We start from the raw sequence: 23,172 nt of genomic DNA on the forward strand, positions 1-23,172 counted from the left end.
CACTATTTAAGACACAAAGGGGACTCTAAGGTGCTTAAATACATACATTAATTTTTTTTTTTAAATAGACTATAGAATTTGGAACTTTTGACATCATGAATGAGCTAAGAAGGCCAAAAATGGTAGAATCGACTATAAACACGCTTATGTTCCGACCATCTTTCTCTAATGTTCAGGAAAATGGGCCCTGGACCGTCTTAGCACCAAGAAGATTGCCGAAAATCGGATGATTTTGTAGTACCTTCTCCATGTACAAACCTTTACAAACAGGTCTTATTGCCTAATATAATAAGATTCTGGTTGTAGCATCTCAAATGTGGCAGCTCCCAGATCAGCCTTATGAAAACCTTATATTCCTTGAGGAGATGCTCATACATTATGTATCATGATGTTGTTAATACATGCAAGATGCTCACGAACGACTACCAATATAGGATCTTAACTTGTTATGGAATTAGCTATATCTCTTTAGATCATTTTTTTACCCCCCCCCCCCCCCCGATGGTTGTTCTTGTAGTAGATAAAAGTATTGGTGGATGCAAGAGAAATGTGCCCTAAAAGCTTGCAAAAAAATGTTCTCCAAAGGAACCTATCTTTTTCCAAACCATGGCTCGTAAAAGTGTTTCAATGAAAAGACTATAGAGATGGCTAACATACATAAAACTAAAGCAATGGTCTTTTTTTTTGGAAAACTTGTTCAAATATACAAGAGATTAAAGCACAATTCAACACATGTAGATTTGTAATACTATATGCCAACGTTTTTACCTTGGAATACAAATCATGAGCATGCTCAGCCTGCTTGGTTAAATAATCTAGTGCAAGCTGAATATTCTTGAGTAAACCCAATCACTTACCCATAAAGGCAAATAGTATAAGAATGTAACATAGGTTGAAAGGTGGCCATACACAAAGCAGCACGGTGGTTTCCTTTTAAGAATTGCATCAACTGTCTTTCTTGCAAACTCTGTTGTTGGCGTAGATCCTGCTTGTTGGTGGAAATACCTCATCCTTTCAATAATATTAGCCACATAAGGCTTATACATACTCAGCTTTAAACCTTCAGTTATAGATGCAGACCTCTCCCCAATATTGGATGTTATGGCTCCGGGGGCCACGAGAATGACTTGGACACCAAAGGGCTTCAATTCAACCCTATCATGAGAACAAACTAAGACCACTAAGTTTGCATAACTACATTTGTCTATTGAGTTGACCCAGCATGGACCTCATATGCTTGCATTCACATACTCATATACATATACATATTACATATATGTACACATCTACATTTATGTGTACCTATACATATACATATTACATAGGTGTACACATCTATATTTGTGTGCACCCACACATACGCGCATATACATTTATACACACACATACATATACATTTATACACACGCATATACATTTATACACACACATACATTTATACAATTACATATATGTGTACATGTATGTATATATGTATATGCACGCGCGCACGCGCGCCTGTGTGTGTGTGTGTGTAAATATACATATATTTATATGTATGTATGTATATGTATGTGTGTGTGTGTGCGCGTGTGTGTGTGTGTGGGTGTGTATAATATACATATATTTATATACACATATGCGTGTGTGTGTGTGTGTGGGTGTGTATAATAGACATATACATATATACACACATATGTGTGTGTGTGTGTGTAATATATATACACACACATAAACGTTTACATTTACATATACATATACGTATGTATATGTGTGCGCGTATATATATCACACACACACACACACACACATACATATACAAATACATGCACATATACATACACATGCATACCTTAGGCTATTTGTAAGGGCGTGTATTGCAGATTTGGAAGCACTGTAGGCCCCATTCCAGGGCATACTCACAAAGCCTGTTATGCTTCCCATATTGACAATCTTTCCTCGTCTTGCTTGCACCATGTAGGGCACTACAGTTTGGATCAAGGCAATTGGACCTGTTGGTAGATGTCAAGGGCTTATCAAAGTGAAAAGCAATTCAAAGCTTATGATTACCCACATGTATCCAAAGCTTAAGATTATCTACATATATCCAACTTTAAGGCTTCAATCACATCCAAAGGCTTTTTGGCATCTATGCAATATAATTCATAGGCAAAGTAAATGTTATGTGCACTTTCTTTAACATTGGAAAAATCAGAATATCTGGGGTCATCAATCTGGACATGGTTATAGGTGAGAATTAGGGCTTTAAAAAAACAACATTCTAGTGTATTTGACCGGCCATAATTAAGAAAAACCGGCTAAGATTTTAAGTAGCCTTTATTTTAAAGAGTGATTTTTCATATATTTTAGTTATAAAATTGGCATATTGTAAAGACTTTGAAACAAAAACCCGCTAAATTTTTTTTTTTTTTTTGGAGCAATGGTGAGAAATAAGCACGCGAAATATTTTTGTGATTAATTAATTAATTTGAGTGTACAAACCTTGGAGTGTAAATAGGGCATCTTGATGGAATTACTTGAGCTCCATTTTTTTTGGATGGATTTTTTTATTGCTTTTTTTAGAATGGGATGCGCATACATACCATAGACGTTGGTTTGGAAGGTGGAATTGAGGACGGAGAGGGGGGTTTCTACCACAGGGGCGACGCAGGGGACACCGGCGTTGTTGATGAGGACGTCGATACGGCCGTGGGCGGCGATGACGGACGCCACGGCTTTGGCGATGGAGTCCGGAGAAGTGACGTCCAGGGCCATTAGTTCCAGATTGTCGCGGTCCGCCAGCGCCGCCATGGTGGCCGTGGAGCGGCTCGTGGCCACCACATGGAAGCCCCGCCCTGCAAGCTCCTCCGCCAGCGCGTGGCCTATGCCGCCCGCCGAACACCCCGTCACAAGGGCCACTTCACGTGCAGCCATTGAGAGACCCAAGAAAGAAGGCCCTTCTTTTTATAAGTTGGGCCAAGTTACTCCTTGAGCTTCATTTTCTGAATTTACACAAGGTAAAAATTACCCCAGAATTCAATTAGAAGATTCTATTACGTGTAATTTCGAGCAAATCTAAAACAATGTTGTCTACCTTAGGTTAAAAATTGTCATTTTATCAGCCACCTTTTATTTAGTGGTTAAAATTGAACCAGCCTTTTCTCGAACCTTGCTATCCAGACGAAGCTAATGCTTGCAACATTTGCTATAAATTTTCCTCCATGGTTTGCCTACCAATTCGAAACATGCTTGCTTTGAGGCCACAAATACCAAGGTCACAAGAGTTGTTCACCAATACCCTTGAAAAAGAGACTTCACCTACTGTCAATCATAATGGAATACTTTGAAAAACAAATGAAAAATAAGTAACTTCATTTCTTTTACATAATGGTATAGGTTGAAAAAAAAACAATTTTATACCTATCAGAGATACTTACCACCAACAAAACAGGTTGATCGAGGTTTCAAATTTGCCTCTTTTTCATTGTCTTCTTAGTGCCAACCTCTTTTTCATTGTCCTTTTCTATGGAGAGGACTCTTCTATGTGCTCTTTAAGATTTCTCTCTTGAAGTGAATCTACTATAGAAATATTGAAGCTCATATGCTAATATACATAAGAAACTCTAGTAACATGTAGAGACCACCTCTATATATAAAAAAAACACACAATGCAAAAAAATACACAAAAATTTAACATGCAAAAGTGCCTCATAGTTCGTGTAGCATGGGAATAGTTTCTCTAAGATCTTCTTGAATGAAAATTCAAGATTGAAGCTCTATTTGAGTTCTTTAAAGTCAAGTTTTTGCATCTTTTTGAGAAAAATCCATAATTTATCTTCATATATTTGTGGTAGACATTTGTTAAAATTTAAAAAGAATGAAAAGATTGATTTATTAATAATAATAAGATTCAATGTAATCATACTTATATTTTTAAATTTTTTAAATTAATAAAATCTTTTTTATGTATTTAAGTGTTCATATTCAAGAGTTGGTCTTAAAGTAATGTAAATATACATATCTATAACCCTAAAATAAAACAAGCATTATATTTATTTATTTGTTTGTTTGATATTAATAACAAAACTAAGCGCTTATTAGCATTAATAATATTATGAAAGTATACCAAAAGTAGCTAATAATAATATCATTTAAGATTCTAGTTTTAGAAGAACCGTACTTAAATTAGTGAGTGTTCTTTTTATCCTCTTTTGAGTAATTGGACATGTAGCTTGTTCTACATTACACAAGACTACACTACCTATATATAAAGATTTTTTTACTTAATGTTTTTATTAAAATAATTACTTATCGTGTTATGAATAAAATATTGAGTAAGCTTTAATGTTATGAATTGAATAATAAATATTATTTACAGTATGAAAGATTTTGCACCCGTAAGCATCATCATTGTCCCTCTTCTTATCTTCTTATCTTACTATATATAAAAAGGAGAAGACACGTTGACTTTTCTTACTGCCACGTGGTGATTTCTTAAGGCATCTCCTTCAACTCTACTGTTCTAGGTGCTCTAGGAAAGTGAGGGGTTCACTAGGGTTAGCTGAGTTAAAGTTCTAGCTAGCTAGCGTTTGAAATTTGAATTTTGAAATTCAAACATAAAGAGAGTCATGTCAGAGAAAGAAAAGCGTTATAGAGAGAGAAAACATACATAAAGTCAACTTTAAATAAATGTAAGTTTTCTCTTGCCCTCTCTGAGGCTCTGTCGTAAGTACACAGGATTAAAATATTATTAAGGGGCTAAGGTGTTAAATTTACAGTAATGTGATGAGCTATGGTGGATCAAATGCAAGAATCAACATCATTAGCAAATAGATTAAATGATAATTAAGACGTGATTAGTGAGCAATAACTAATAGCTTAATGTAGGCATGGATAATAAAAAACTAGCAAATTCTCATTAGGCCAATGCCTCAATTTATAGAGTTTACATCCAAGCATCTAATCCCACACTGATCTCTCCTTGATTCACTCCACCTCTTTTGCTTGATTCTCTCCACCTCTTCCCAGAATATCTTCACACATCCTAAATCTTCTCATGCTACCCTTTATTCTCTCTCTCCCAGTAGATACTTCTCACCTTTTCACAGCTTCTCACTCATTTACAGATTCTCTTTTACAGCCTCTTGCTATAAGGGCTTGTTCCCGCACACACCCTATTCACTTGTATATTTCAACACCTCCCCTCAAGTGAATACTCCTAGCACACCTGGACCCTATACCGAGTTTGCCTCTTACTTGGTAGTCCGCGACCAGTGCCTCAAGTCCCTAAACACATAGTCCTTGACACTCTCTCTCTATGTGTCCAAGGCTACTACAAGTGCCCGTGACCTTGACTAAAGTGCTCACACATACATCTACCACATGGCCTACATCATCGGTGGCTCAAAGGTGGTTTACTCTGTTGGGGCAGGTTACATTGGATTGTGGGGTTTCTCTCTCTCTCTCTCTCTCTCTCTCTCTCTCTCTCTCTCTCTCTCTCTCTCAAAAAAGATGATCTGACTCCACTTCCTTAGGAGCCTCCATGAAGTTTGCCGATGTCGTTCCTTCTCCATTGGGTTTGTTATAGCAGTCTGTTGCCATGTGTCCTGGCTTTCCACAATTGTGCCAAATGAAGGTCCTTCCTCCTACTCTGCCTCTTCCTCGTCCTCGTCCTCGAGAGAATCCTCCTCGGGTGAAGAATGCTTTTTCTTCTCCAGCTGTTGAGTCCAGCCATTTCTTCTCTTTGACCTTGGTCTCTTGCTCTAGTAGAGCTCCTTCTATCTCGTGCAGCTCAATTCAGGTACATTCTTTAAGGTTGCTACAATGTTTTCATATTCACCTTTGTCCACACTCTTCAGAAGCACTGCTGGTGCCTCATCATCTTCTACCTTTTTGCCAATGGCTGCCAGTTGTTGCTTAATGCTTTTATATTTGTTCAAGTGTGTGATTAAAGGTTCACTTTCCTTCATATCCAGTTTGTAGAATTGCATTAACAGATTTATCTTTGAATTTTTTGCTTGAGTGCCAAATAATTTATTGAGTTCATCCCATGCATTTTTTGCCCATTGTATCCCTGTGATGTGATGAATTATTTCATCATTTAAACTGAGTGCGATAAGTCCTAATGCTTTCTCATTTCTGCTCTTCCACTCATTTTCCCCACTCACCTCTGGGCATTCATCTCTTCCCTTAACTAGCCTCCACAGATTTTTCCTCATGAGCAAATACATGGTTTTTATTTGCCATGTATAAAACTGCTCCCCATTAAATTTGGCTATCTCTTGTGCCATGCTCATGATGATGTGAAGGGGGTCTTACCTCTTAATCCAATTTCAAGATCAAGGGCAGTGTCTACCCTTTTACAACTCAATCTGGTGTTTACGTGAAGATTACAACAAATTTATCAGCATAAATTCACCAAAAATTACATAAAACCAAGGGTAACAAATCTGTACTGAATGGTTGGAGTATCAAACCATCTCTGAATTACAATCTGAAGTTATAGGGATCTGTATCAGATACCCAATGGTTAATTTGAACCCTCAATTGCACCAAAATACAATGGTTAGTACTGATTAGCAAAATAATCCTCTGTTTTATGTACAAAAAATAGAGTATGCGGGGAGTCCAGATCTGGGGCCTTAGAGTTCAAATGAGCTCAACTCCTTTCAAAGCCATCAATAGCAATTAGTCTAGTAGAGGATTAAGGCAAGAAACACAAGATTTGACCAAACATTGAATGCTTAATCTTTGTTTTACCAAATTCACCTCTGCAGATTTGATGCAGAGCTTGGATCTCACTGTGTAGACTTGATGAAATAAAAAACTGTCTTCACCAGCTTGTAGAGCACCATTGAAAACCCCTAGGGCCACGAGGAATCAGACCCATTGTATCCGTGGAAGACAAGATCTCCATTTTCTTTCAGAAAAACGATGCTTGAAGAAACACGAAATTCTGCAGCTGCTGCAGCTGACGGTTTGATGCTTTGAGTTAATGGGTTGAAGCACAAGGAGTATAGCTACATGTGGCTAAGAGGTTTTGGGCCAATGTTATGTGTGAAGGGAGAGAGAGCTCGTCCACGAGCTGGGTGTACTAAGGTTAATTGAAAAAGAGCTAAAATTTTAATTTTTTTCCTAATCCTAATTAACTAGATGATTAGCAAGATAATGGGCTCATAAATTTGATGGATTCTAAGCTAGGCTCTGATACCATGTTCAATTTGCAGCAATGTGATGGGCTATGGTGGATCAAATGCAAGAACCAACATCATTTATTAGTAAAGAGATTAGATGATAATTAAGACGTGATTAGTGAGCAATTAATTGATAGCTTAATGTAGACAGGGATAATCAAGACGTGATTAGTGAGTAATTAATTGATAGCTTAATGTAGGCAAGGATAATAAAAAACCAGCAACAAATTCTCATTAGGCCAATGCCTCAATTTATAGAGTTTACGTCCAAAGATCTAATCCCACTGATCTCTCCTTCATTCATTCCACCTCTTTTGCTTGATTCTCTCCACCTCTTCCCAGAATATCTCCACACATCCTAAATCTTCTCATGCTACCCTTTATTCTCTCCCAGTAGATACTTCTCACCTTTTCACAACTTCTCACTTATTTACAGATTCTCTTTTACAGCCTCTTGCTAAGGGCTTGTTTCTGCACACACCCTATTCACTTGTATATTTCAACATAAGGGAGGGTAGATGTGTGTGCAGATCCCACCCTCAAGTTTCAACCCTCCAAGCTCTCTCCGTTTAGTGCATCAAGACACCTTCTCCCTCTCCTGAGTGCTCCACCCAATACGTGCGTAGGTAACCCCCCTCTCTCTATATGTGTGTGTGTGTGTGTGTGTGTGTGTGTGTGTGTGGCGACAAGAAGGGGAAACTTTGCATAAAAGCTTTTAAAGGCAGAGTTCTACTGCTATTGAAAGGATAGTTGGGTGTGTGTGAGAGAGAGAGAGAGAGAGTGTGTGTGTGTGTGTGTGTGTGTGCGTGCGTGCGTGTGTGTGTGTGTGTGTGAGAGAGAGAGAGAGAGAGAGAGAGAGAGAGCTGTGTAATTTTATAGTTCTCAGTGTGTGTGTTAGAGTGTAAATTCATCCATGTGTGGCACGATCCATGTACGTATGGCGGAATCAACTGGTTTTAGCAGAGAGACGTGATTGTATCAACAATAAAACATGGCAGAGGCCATGGTGTGAGAAAGCAAGTGAGGGGAGGAAGGGCATGAGTGACAACAAGCCTGAGGTGAATCAGATGGCCATGGCAAACAGCTGAGGGTGTGCTGTGTGTGTGGCACAAGCAGCTAAGAGAGTGAGAATGACAAACGAAAGATAGAGTGAGAGAGAGAGAGAGAGAGAGAGAGAGAGATATTGTTGGTGACTTTGTATTGCGGTTGTGTGATTGAGACAATTGGCGGGTTGAGTGGTGATTGTGTGGTGAGCTATGTGGTTGACTAGCGAGTCTATAGTGACTATGTTGGATAGTAGCCACGGCGAGGGCAAGCATCCATGGTGTGAGATCCCTGTTCCCACCGCGCAACGGATTCGGGGTACTAGCAACGGAAGTAGCACTTCTTGCGCGAGGCAGGGTCCCACACTCGGGGCCTCGTCCACGGATATCCGGACAAAAGACTAATCCGTCGGTTTTTCCAAAACCGAACCCGGAAAAACTTCCCTTATCCGGAAAGCACGGGCGATTCCTCCAGGATAACTTTTTACTCTAACGTAGTCAAGACCATTAATAATGATCAATCTGATTTGACTGCACCTATAAAGATACTCGGTCAGATCAAGGAAGAAACTTGCACTTGGATCATTGGGATCAACGCTTTTTTCCCCATCAAGAGGCACAGCCGTTGATTCCTATCCATAGAACAATTACTATCCGGGACTTACTTCATCTATCGTAATAATAGAATTTAAATCTCGATTTACGGATCCATCAGTCCAGCCTAACCCCATCCGATCCCATGGGTTAGCCAACCGCCCAACCACTGTAGTGATGGGATCCAATTTGGAATTTGGTTAGGTTTTGTCCCGGGTACCAAGGAAAAGAGTTCCAAGGCCCCCTAGCCGGAAGTTCATGCAAACATAAAACTAGCCACACCACTCACACACCCAATATGAAATTACCTTTTTCTTAGCTTCAGCTAACTTTAAAACAATCCTTTAATGAAACCATAGTACCACTGATCACAATCTTCCAATTTATCTCGTGGATTCATAATTTCCCATCATTCCTTCATCAGAGTATCTATGGCATCATTGGCAACTAGAACGCTCACCACCTGTCCACACAGGGGCCTTTTCAATAGTTCCTAGCCCATAATACTTGGCAATATAATCACTTATAAAAATCAAGATGGACTCTCGTTGAAGATCAGCAAGATCAACCAACAAATCCATATAAAGAGCCATGGACTCATCCATTGAAGACCAGCAAGGTCAATCAACCAGATCCATGCCCGGTTTCACAAAACAACTCTTACTCCTTGTTCCAATATCTTCCACGACGCACGTGTGGGTATCTTCGGCGACCCAGAGCCCGAGCACCGTATGGTCAGCACCCTCTAGGATCCTTCGCAGGTGACCTAGCGCTTCACTCATAGGCCGCTTCCTTGGTCCCTCATCCACCGTACCGGAAGCTCACCATTTAAATCGAACCGAGGCTGGTCAAGACCTCGGTCGACCTTGCTACGCGAGACGTCCTCCATTGACTCTCCGTCAGCAGTTGCAACTTTAACAGTTAGGTCTTCATGACCCTAATCCACAAGACGGTCAAAATGCTTCCCCAGCATTCTTGACATAAAACAGTCATTTACAAACAGTTACAAAATACAGTTTCTAAATCGAACTCTCGTCTTTCCACATTATCCCTCTTTAGTCCACATTACTTATTCCACATTCCATTCAATGTGTACTCATTCTCATCCATTTCCTCATATCGACGACACATTAATTCACATACACATTCACATTCACATCCATACATCCACATTTACATGCATACATCCATTTTCACATCCTCATTTATACATCCACATCCCATATCTACATTCATACATACACATCCATATCCACATCCATACATCCATATCCACATCCATACATCCACATCCACATCCACATCCACATCCACATTCATATTCACATCCATATATCCACATCTACATGCATACATCCATTATCACGTCCTCATTCATACATCCACATCCACATACATACATACATCCACATCCACATTTCCATTCACATCTATACATCCACATCTACATCCACATACATACATACATCCACATCCACATTCCCATTCACATCTATACATTCCACATCTACATCCACATTCATATACATCCACATCTACATCCACATTCATATACATCCACATCCACATTCACATCCACATTCCCATTCACATCTATACATCCACATCTACATCCACATTCATATACATCCACATCCACATTCCCATTCACATCTATACATCCACATCTACATCCACATACATACATACATCCACATCCACATTCCCATTCACATCTATACATCCACATCTACATCCACATACATACATACATCCACATCCACATTCCCATTCACATCTATACATCCACATCCACATTCCCATTCACATCTATACATTCCACATCTACATCCACATTCATATACATCCACATCTACATCCACATTCATATACATCCACATCCACATTCACATCCACATTCCCATTCACATCTATACATCCACATCTACATCCACATTCATATACATCTACATCCACATTCTCATTCACATCTATACATCCACATCTACATCCACATACATACATACATCCACATCCACATTCCCATTCACATCTATACATCCACATCTACATCCACATTCATATACATCCACATCTACATCCACATTCATATACATCCACATCCACATTCACATCCACATTCCCATTCACATCTACATCCACATTCATATACATCCACATCCACATTCCCATTCACATCTATACATCCACATCTACATCCACATACATACATACATCCACATCCACATTCCCATTCACATCTATACATCCACATCTACATCCACATACATACATACATCCACATCCACATTCCCATTCACATCTATACATTCCACATCTACATCCACATTCATATACATCCACATCTACATCCACATTCATATACATCCACATCCACATTCACATCCACATTCCCATTCACATCTATACATCCACATCTACATCCACATTCATATACATCCACATCCACATTCTCATTCACATCTATACATCCACATCTACATCCACATACATACATACATCCACATCCACATTCCCATTCACATCTATACATCCACATTCACATCCACATTCCCATTCACATCTATACATCCACATCTACATCCACATTCACATCTATGCATATACATCTTCATCCACATTCACATCTATGCATATACATCTTCATGCATACATCCAAATTTTTCACACTCATACATCCATACTCCCATCTCTTCATCCACACATCCACATACATACATCCATTTCCACATTCCCATTCATATAACCCCATATGCCTTCACATCTAATCTTTTACATCACATCCATTCTTGCCCTATCACAACCCATATACATCTTATCCTATCACATACACGTCTTACCTCATCCCATACACATCTTATCACATCTTAATTCATCTTATCATCTCTTACCACATCCCATACACATCTTATCACATCTTAATTCATCTTATCACCTCTTATACACCTCTTATCACATCTTATATCACATCTCATATCTATTTATAGAATACAAGAGCATTCTTATATTTGATGTAAGATTTCTTTACACATTTACTTATGCATAAATTCCATTTAAGGAGATTAATACTTCCGAAATAAAATCAATCTTTTATGCATCTTCTTATGCATAAATTCATTTTAAATGAAAATGACACTTTTGAATTAAAATTCAATCTTTTATGCATCTTCCTATGCATAAATTTATTTTAAATGAGAATGACACTTTTGAATTAAAAATCAATCTTTTATGCATCTTCCTATGCATAAATTCAATTTAGATGAGAATGACACTTTTGAATTAAAAATCAAATTTTTATGCATCTTCTTATGCATAAATTCAATTTGGTAGGAATTACACTTTTAGAATAAAAGAATTTTTCTTATGCATCTAAGTTATGCATAAAATCCATTTCTGATGAAAATCACACTTTTAGTATAAAAAGAATATCTTTTATGCATACCTCTATGCATGAAATCCAATATGATAAAAGTAACACTCTTACAATAAAATAATCAACTTTTATGCATACCTTTATGCATGAAATTCATTTATGATAAAAGTCACACTTTTATAATAAAATAATCAACTTTTATGCATACCTTTATGCATGAAATTCAAATATGATAAAAGTAACACTTTTGATATAAAAATTTATCCATTATGCATACTTCTATGCATGAAATAAAAATGATAAAAGTAACACTTTTGATATAAAAATTTATCCTTTATGCATACTTCTATGCATGAAAATAAAAATGATAAAAATAACACTTTTGATATAAAAATTTATCCATTATGCATACTTCTATGCATGAAAATAAAAATGGTAAAAATAACACTTTTGATATAAAAATTTATCCATTATGCATACTTCTATGCATGAAATAAAAATGGTAAAAATAACACTTTTAATATAAAAATTTATCCATTATGCATACTTCTATGCATGAAAATAAAAATGGTAAAAATAACACTTTTGATATAAAAATTTATCCATTATGCATACTTCTATGCATGAAATAAAAATGATAAAAATAACACTTTTGATATAAAAATTTATCCATTATGCATACTTCTATGCATGAAAATAAAAATGGTAAAAATAACACTTTTGATATAAAAATTTATCCTTTATGCATGATATTAAAATTCAATTTCTCCATGATTATAATGAAATTCTTTCAATTAATCTAGGATGATAATTCCTAGAATATGGTAGGAAGTCCTCTTTTTATGCTTTGAATGAAATTATTTTATGCATAATTTTTATAAAAATTTTGCCATAGCTCCGCTGCTATGACTGATAAATCTCAATTTTTCTAAGGGATAAAGCTTATCATTAAGGAAATAATTAAAATGATCTCTAATTGAATCATTAATCCATAATGGATTGAATCATCAATATACATAAACTAAAAGCATAGAAAAAGCCATTAATTTGGCCTCAAGCATAGCTTAATCTTGGGTTAAGGAAAAGCTTTATGAAAAGCTTGATTTGGATTGAGAATGGGTCATGAGTATGACCATTTCTTGAGTGAGAGAGAGAAATTACATAAAAACCATTAGAATTTAAACATAAATGGAAATTAACTTCAATAGCATTTATTAAATTATGTAACTCTTCACTACTATTCACCAATTAACTTCAAAAAACCATACCAATTAAGCTTCTCAAGCTTGAGAGGGGTTGAGAAGAGAGAAACATTGAGAAATTATAGAAAAGATCAATATTCACTAATTACCTTACAAATTGCTTGATTCTTTGTTCACGGTAGAGGCCCCCAACCAATCAATTGGTTAAATATGTTGATGGAGCCACTAATGGGGATTGAAGAAAGAGGGAAGCTCCAAAAACTAGTGAATTATTAAATGAATTCACAGTTCTTGGCTTAGGTGGAGTAGAGTAACGATGCATAAACACTATCTATTTTTCAACAAGGGGGAGGCTTCTATTTATAGGAAAAATTGAGCTCCTAACCAAACAAACTGATTCAAGAATTTTCTAAATCAGTTTGGTCAATATTTGACCATTTTTAGGTCAGTTAAGCTAACTTTTTGGAACTAGACTTGAATGAGGAGAGAGGAGAGATGAAATATCTCAATTTTTATGAGTTTAAAACTCATTCAAGCATGTGAAATATGCACCTCCTTTAAAGAACTCCCCTTCCTTACATATGTGTCATAATGGAATCATTTTAATATTGCTCATAGTTTTTTTACTAATAAACCTTGTACATTTTCAACTCTTCATCTTATGTGAAATATGCACCTCCTTTAAAGAACTCCCCTTCCTTACATATGTGTCATAATGGAATCATTTTAATATTGCTCATAGTTTTTTACTAATAAACCTTGTACATTTTCAACTCTTCATCTTATGTGAAATATGCACCTCCTTTAAAGAACTCCCCTTCCTTACATATGTGTCATAATGGAATCATTTTAATATTGCTCATAGTTTTTTACTAATAAACCTTGTACATTTTCAACTCTTCATCTTATGTGAGCATTTACTCATTTTTGGGTATCTTCTTTTACAAATTGGATTTATCTCCTCCCTACACATGGATTGATGCTATTGGCCCACAGGAACCTTAATTGGACCATAATCCAAAAATTTCTGAAAATCTAGACCCTTAGGCTAAGGTCCTTTATACCCATTTCCAATTAATTCCAATTGCACATTGGAAAGTTCTTTTTGAATTTCTATTTCAGGGGAACTTATTTTAATAAGATGAGTTATTTTTCTATCCAAAAATATTCATAATCTGAATATTCTCTCTCTAGAATATTTTCTCTCTCTAGGTTAAAACAGTTAGAAACAAGGTCTTTATATTTCTGAAGAGGGATTGATTATAGGGGAAGATACTAGACATCAAAAGGGGGTTGGGGGAGGAATCTTACATTCTACCCCACTTAAAAAATGCGAGATGTCCTCATCTTGCAAACTGGGATAATTTCGCAAGATGCACGAATATGAGACTTAGAAAAAAATTTTAATCAAGGTTAACCACCAAGAAAAGTCTTAAAGAGAGCAAGATTCAAAATAAGAACAAGATTTAAACTTTATTCATTCTCGGAACTTATACAGTGAGGATAGAAGAACGCTTTACACTTCCATAAGCCCGTCCATCATATGATCACAAAAGCAGCACTCACAAGCTGCGCAAGTATAGGGTAACTCATCTATGGGAATGATTCTGCTGGTTATTACCGCACCTATCTCAGTGGTATGAGGTGATCTAACAAAAGGACCTCTGAGAGGTAAGCCAAAAACGGGGTAAAGGCATATCTTCTCATGAGGAAGAAAACACGCCAGTAAGAAGACCCGCTCAGAAAACCCAAGATGTCTTGATCTCATGACGCAGTAGTATCGGGGACCCAAACCCAAAGCTTCAATAACCATGGCCAAGCGGACATTGTTACGAAAGTGCTGCTGACCCCAGAGTGTTACCCTAGTTATGTTTTGATAGGTCCGCCATTTGGTCTGAGCTACAGAAGTTCCCAAGTGAGGGAAAAGTGAGTGCTCATACTGTTCTATGAAATCCTTCTTCACAGACTCGCTTGCGTCTTGAAGGTGAGAAATCATCATGGATAAAACTAATTCTTGTTGCCAAGCCATGAAGGAGATTAAGAAAGAAGGAGATTGATGGGAGTAAGATTACTGTGAGCGACAAGTAAAAGTTACGACTTATATAAAGGAAGGAGCTAGCGTAACTTAGAAGCCAATGGGAGTAAGATTACTGTGAGCGACAAGTAAAAGTTACGACTTATATAAAGGAAGGAGCTAGCGTAACTTAGAAGCCAACGATATCTTGCCACTGAAGTTTTACCGTCTTTCCATGATTTGGGTTTGGCACATATTTCTATGAAATACATTAAGAACTTTGAGATGAGGAGATAAAAGAAGCTCGTAAGCTAAGTCACTTACTTTCTTTGAATTTAGATAAGGCTCACAATATCTGGGGGATAACTTCTTAAACTCCCCAATAGATAAAGAACTTCTTTTGGGCCGTACTCGAATGAAGACCAAAACCTTGGTATCCAAAACACCGCTTTTTACTTCTGAACTCATTGTTCTGAATCCTTAAAATAGGTGGAACTCCTGAGAAGTATTCTAGGGAAAGGGTCTTCCTTTTTTAAACAGAATCTTTCTTTTATTTTAGAGAGGGAATAATTATAAGATCAAAAAGGGAGATTCTTACTCCTATATACCTCTAAGGCTGGGGGAGGAATCTTACATTCTACCCCACTTAAAAGGTGCAAGATGTCCTCATCTCGCAAGTAGAGGACAACTCTTTTGCTTAAGATCCAATTTATTCTGGGGTTCCTTATATTCCGGTCAACCCAACAGAATATGGGGATAAATATCCCTTATATAGAACTCATCATTAAATAATAATTCATTTAGATCATATCATTCCTACGCATTAGACCAAAAAATTTCCTTCTGAACATTCCTCCAGGAATTTTAGTTAAGCAAGTTCTCAATTTGTCATCCCTTAACTTGATCTACCATCTCAAGTATTAACAGTAGCAATTTGACAGCACAATCCACTAATCTCATAGTGATTTGCTGAAATCATTATCATCATTTATCATTACAGGGACTCGTCCCATTCATCCTCATTGTGGTTTTGCTCAGGTTATTATATTTCAACTAAATTTCAAAAATCATCATTTTTCAATCAGAATCCCAATCAATTCATCAGTTCCCAAACAGAATTAAAAATCATATCAACCACATTCGAATTCATCAACTGGATAGCATTAATGCTTATAATTTCAAGTCTTAGATTTACTCGTATATACTGTCAGTAAAGAGCTGCAGTATACTCTCGGTATATACGGGTAGTCACGGCCCTTGGAATTAAAAGGTAAATACCATCATGTCTAGGCCTCAAGCAAGTCAGGGATTCTATATAATTACGGTACTTCCATCTGAAGACCCAATTACCAAATTACGAATTTCAGTTTGAATAACAAATTGTATGAATTATATCACACAATTATAACCTTTTTGTGCTTCTTGATAAATTTTTGACATATTTGGCTTCTCAGTTGATCTTTATTAACCAATTCGCTCTGATACCAACTGTGAGATCCCTGTTCCCACCGCGCAACGGATTCGGGGTACTAGCAACGGAAGTAGCACTTCTTGCGCGAGGCAGGGTCCCACACTCGGGGCCTCGTCCACGGATATCCGGACAAAAGACTAATCCGTCGGTTTTTCCAAAACCGAACCCAGAAAAACTTCCCTTATCCGGAAAGCACGGGCGATTCCTCCAGGATAACTTTTTACTCTAACGTAGTCAAGACCATTAATAATGATCAATCTGATTTGACTGCACCTATAAAGATACTCGGTCAGATCAAGGAAGAAACTTGCACTTGGATCATTGGGATCAACGCTTTTTTCCCCATCAAGAGGCACAGCCGTTGATTCCTATCCATAGAACAATTACTATCCGGGACTTACTTCATCTATCGTAATAATAGAATTTAAATCTCGATTTACGGATCCATCAGTCCAGCCTAACCCCATCCGATCCCATGGGTTAGCCAACCGCCCAACCACTGTAGTGATGGGATCCAATTTGGAATTTGGTTAGGTTTTGTCCCGGGTACCAAGGAAAAGAGTTCCAAGGCCCCCTAGCCGGAAGTTCATGCAAACATAAAACTAGCCACACCACTCACACACCCAATATGAAATTACCTTTTTCTTAGCTTCAGCTAACTTTAAAACAATCCTTTAATGAAACCATAGTACCACTGATCACAATCTTCCAATTTATCTCGTGGATTCATAATTTCCCATCATTCCTTCATCAGAGTATCTATGGCATCATTGGCAACTAGAACGCTCACCACCTGTCCACACAGGGGCCTTTTCAATAGTTCCTAGCCCATAATACTTGGCAATATAATCACTTATAAAAATCAAGATGGACTCTCGTTGAAGATCAGCAAGATCAACCAACAAATCCATATAAAGAGCCATGGACTCATCCATTGAAGACCAGCAAGGTCAATCAACCAGATCCATGCCCGGTTTCACAAAACAACTCTTACTCCTTGTTCCAATATCTTCCACGACGCACGTGTGGGTATCTTCGGCGACCCAGAGCCCGAGCACCGTATGGTCAGCACCCTCTAGGATCCTTCGCAGGTGACCTAGCGCTTCACTCATAGGCCGCTTCCTTGGTCCCTCATCCACCGTACCGGAAGCTCACCATTTAAATCGAACCGAGGCTGGTCAAGACCTCGGTCGACCTTGCTACGCGAGACGTCCTCCATTGACTCTCCGTCAGCAGTTGCAACTTTAACAGTTAGGTCTTCATGACCCTAATCCACAAGACGGTCAAAATGCTTCCCCAGCATTCTTGACATAAAACAGTCATTTACAAACAGTTACAAAATACAGTTTCTAAATCGAACTCTCGTCTTTCCACATTATCCCTCTTTAGTCCACATTACTTATTCCACATTCCATTCAATGTGTACTCATTCTCATCCATTTCCTCATATCGACGACACATTAATTCACATACACATTCACATTCACATCCATACATCCACATTTACATGCATACATCCATTTTCACATCGTCATTTATACATCCACATCCCATATCTACATTCATACATACACATCCATATCCACATCCATACATCCATATCCACATCCATACATCCACATCCACATCCACATCCACATTCATATTCACATCCATATATCCACATCTACATGCATACATCCATTATCACGTCCTCATTCATACATCCACATCCACATACATACATACATCCACATCCACATTCCCATTCACATCTATACATCCACATCTACATCCACATACATACATACATCCACATCCACATTCCCATTCACATCTATACATTCCACATCTACATCCACATTCATATACATCCACATCTACATCCACATTCATATACATCCACATCCACATTCACATCCACATTCCCATTCACATCTATACATCCACATCTACATCCACATTCATATACATCCACATCCACATTCCCATTCACATCTATACATCCACATCTACATCCACATACATACATACATCCACATCCACATTCCCATTCACATCTATACATCCACATCTACATCCACATACATACATACATCCACATCCACATTCCCATTCACATCTATACATTCCACATCTACATCCACATTCATATACATCCACATCTACATCCACATTCATATACATCCACATCCACATTCACATCCACATTCCCATTCACATCTATACATCCACATCTACATCCACATTCATATACATCCACATCCACATTCTCATTCACATCTATACATCCACATCTACATCCACATACATACATACATCCACATCCACATTCCCATTCACATCTATACATCCACATCTACATCCACATTCATATACATCCACATCTACATCCACATTCATATACATCCACATCCACATTCACATCCACATTCCCATTCACATCTATACATCCACATCTACATCCACATTCATATACATCCACATCCACATTCCCATTCACATCTATACATCTACATCTACATCCACATACATACATACATCCACATCCACATTCCCATTCACATCTATACATCCACATCTACATCCGCATACATACATACATCCACATCCACATTCCCATTCACATCTATACATTCCACATCTACATCCACATTCATATACATCCACATCTACATCCACATTCATATACATCCACATCCACATTCACATCCACATTCCCATTCACATCTATACATCCACATCTACATCCACATTCATATACATCCACATCCACATTCTCATTCACATCTATACATCCACATCTACATCCACATACATACATACATCCACATCCACATTCCCATTCACATCTATACATCCATATCTACATCCACATTCACATCCACATTCCCATTCACATCTATACATCCACATCTACATCCACATTCACATCTAGGCATATACATCTTCATCCACATTCACATCTATGCATATACATCTTCATGCATACATCCAAATTTTTCACACTCATACATCCATACTCCCATCTCTTCATCCACACATCCACATACATACATCCATTTCCACATTCCCATTCATATAACCCCATATCCATTCTCGCCCTATCACAACCCATATACATCTTATCCTATCACATACACGTCTTACCTCATCCCATACACATCTTATCACATCTTAATTCATCTTATCATCTCTTACCACATCCCATACACATCTTATCACATCTTAATTCATCTTATCACCTCTTATACACCTCTTATCACATCTTATATCACATCTCATATCTATTTATAGAATACAAGAGCATTCTTATATTTGATGTAAGATTTCTTTACACATTTACTTATGCATAAATTCCATTTAAGGAGATTAATACTTCCGAAATAAAATCAATCTTTTATGCATCTTCCTATGCATAAATTCATTTTAAATGAAAATGACACTTTTGAATTAAAATTCAATCTTTTATGCATCTTCCTATGCATAAATTTATTTTAAATGAGAATGACACTTTTGAATTAAAAATCAATCTTTTATGCATCTTCCTATGCATAAATTCAATTTAGATGAGAATGACACTTTTGAATTAAAAATCAAATTTTTATGCATCTTCTTATGCATAAATTCAATTTGGTAGGAATTACACTTTTAGAATAAAAGAATTTTTCTTATGCATCTAAGTTATGCATAAAATCCATTTCTGATGAAAATCACACTTTTAGTATAAAAAGAATATCTTTTATGCATACCTCTATGCATGAAATCCAATATGATAAAAGTAACACTCTTACAATAAAATAATCAACTTTTATGCATACCTTTATGCATGAAATTCATTTATGATAAAAGTCACACTTTTATAATAAAATAATCAACTTTTATGCATACCTTTATGCATGAAATTCAAATATGATAAAAGTAACACTTTTGATATAAAAATTTATCCATTATGCATACTTCTATGCATGAAATAAAAATGATAAAAGTAACACTTTTGATATAAAAATTTATCCTTTATGCATACTTCTATGCATGAAAATAAAAATGATAAAAATAACACTTTTGATATAAAAATTTATCCATTATGCATACTTCTATGCATGAAAATAAAAATGGTAAAAATAACACTTTTGATATAAAAATTTATCCATTATGCATACTTCTATGCATGAAATAAAAATGGTAAAAATAACACTTTTGATATAAAAATTTATCCATTATGCATACTTCTATGCATGAAATAAAAATGGTAAAAATAACACTTTTAATATAAAAATTTATCCATTATGCATACTTCTATGCATGAAAATAAAAATGGTAAAAATAACACTTTTGATATAAAAATTTATCCATTATGCATACTTCTATGCATGAAATAAAAATGATAAAAATAACACTTTTGATATAAAAATTTATCCATTATGCATACTTCTATGCATGAAAATAAAAATGGTAAAAATAACACTTTTGATATAAAAATTTATCCTTTATGCATGATATTAAAATTCAATTTCTCCATGATTATAATGAAATTCTTTCAATTAATCTAGGATGATAATTCCTAGAATATGGTAGGAAGTCCTCTTTTTATGCTTTGAATGAAATTATTTTATGCATAATTTTTATAAAAATTTTGCCATAGCTCCGTTGCTATGACTGATAAATCTCAATTTTTCTAAGGGATAAAGCTTATCATTAAGAAAATAATTAAAATGATCTCTAATTGAATCATTAATCCATAATGGATTGAATCATCAATATACATAAACTAAAAGCATAGAAAAAGCCATTAATTTGGCCTCAAGCATAGCTTAATCTTGGGTTAAGGAAAAGCTTTATGAAAAGCTTGATTTGGATTGAGAATGGGTCATGAGTATGACCATTTCTTGAGTGAGAGAGAGAAATTACATAAAAACCATTAGAATTTAAACATAAATGAAAATTAACTTCAATAGCATTTATTAAATTATGTAACTCTTCACTACTATTCACCAATTAACTTCAATAGCATTTAAAAAACCATACCAATTAAGCTTCTCAAGCTTGAGAGGGGTTGAGAAGAGAGAAACATTGAGAAATTATAGAAAAGATCAATATTCACTAATTACCTTACAAATTGCTTGATTCTTTGTTCACGGTAGAGGCCCCCAACCAATCAATTGGTTAAATATGTTGATGGAGCCACTAATGGGGATTGAAGAAAGAGGGAAGCTCCAAAAACTAGTGAATTATTAAATGAATTCACAGTTCTTGGCTTAGGTGGAGTAGAGTAACGATGCATAAACACTATCTATTTTTCAACAAGGGGGAGGCTTCTATTTATAGGAAAAATTGAGCTCCTAACCAAACAAACTGATTCAAGAATTTTCTAAATCAGTTTGGTCAATATTTGACCATTTTTAGGTCAGTTAAGCTAACTTTTTGGAACTAGACTTGAATGAGGAGAGAGGAGAGATGAAATATCTCAATTTTTATGAGTTTAAAACTCATTCAAGCATGTGAAATATGCACCTCCTTTAAAGAACTCCCCTTCCTTACATATGTGTCATAATGGAATCATTTTAATATTGCTCATAGTTTTTTTACTAATAAACCTTGTACATTTTCAACTCTTCATCTTATGTGAAATATGCACCTCCTTTAAAGAACTCCCCTTCCTTACATATGTGTCATAATGGAATCATTTTAATATTGCTCATAGTTTTTTACTAATAAACCTTGTACATTTTCAACTCTTCATCTTATGTGAAATATGCACCTCCTTTAAAGAACTCCCCTTCCTTACATATGTGTCATAATGGAATCATTTTAATATTGCTCATAGTTTTTTACTAATAAACCTTGTACATTTTCAACTCTTCATCTTATGTGAGCATTTACTCATTTTTGGGTATCTTCTTTTACAAATTGGATTTATCTCCTCCCTACACATGGATTGATGCTATTGGCCCACATGAACCTTAATTGGACCATAATCCAAAAATTTCTGAAAATCTAGACCCTTAGGCTAAGGTCCTTTATACCCATTTCCAATTAATTCCAATTGCACATTGGAAAGTTCTTTTTGAATTTCTATTTCAGGGGAACTTATTTTAATAAGATGAGTTATTTTTCTATCCAAAAATATTCATAATCTGAATATTCTCTCTCTAGAATATTTTCTCTCTCTAGGTTAAAACAGTTAGAAACAAGGTCTTTATATTTCTGAAGAGGGATTGATTACAGGGGAAGATACTAGACATCAAAAGGGGGTTGGGGGAGGAATCTTACACATGGGGTGACGAATAGGGGGGGAGAGAGAGAGAGAGAGAGAGAGCATGA

The 23,172-nt window shown here is 36.2% G+C and overlaps 1 protein-coding gene across 1 annotated transcript; it reads right to left on the minus strand.

Moving 5' to 3' along the window:
- Positions 1 to 680: 680 nt before the first annotated feature.
- Positions 681 to 2,916, minus strand: LOC147615347 (short-chain dehydrogenase ptmH-like). Its single transcript, XM_086778914.1, has 3 exons — positions 2,583 to 2,916; positions 1,832 to 1,991; positions 681 to 1,155 (listed from the first exon to the last, which is right to left on the minus strand). Exons 1-3 carry the CDS (start codon positions 2,911 to 2,913, stop codon positions 816 to 818), a joined length of 831 nt encoding a protein of 276 aa, XP_086635040.1. The 5' UTR covers positions 2,914 to 2,916; the 3' UTR covers positions 681 to 815.
- Positions 2,917 to 23,172: the final 20,256 nt, after the last annotated feature.

This window comes from Cibotium barometz, chromosome 40 (assembly GCF_041138505.1).
Source record: "Cibotium barometz isolate CiBa-2024 chromosome 40, ASM4113850v1, whole genome shotgun sequence".
Classification (NCBI taxonomy): Eukaryota; Viridiplantae; Streptophyta; class Polypodiopsida; order Cyatheales; family Cibotiaceae; genus Cibotium; species Cibotium barometz.

Coding starts and splice junctions, on each gene's coding strand:
- LOC147615347 (XM_086778914.1), bottom strand. CDS start 2,913: ATGGCTGCACGTGAAGTGGCCCTTGTGACGGGGTGTTCGGCGGGCGGC. Junction 1,992..2,582: donor CTTCCAAACCAACGTCTATG/GTATGTATGCGC, acceptor ATCTACCAACAG/GTCCAATTGCCTTGATCCAA. Junction 1,156..1,831: donor GCCCTTACAAATAGCCTAAG/GTATGCATGTGT, acceptor TTCTCATGATAG/GGTTGAATTGAAGCCCTTTG.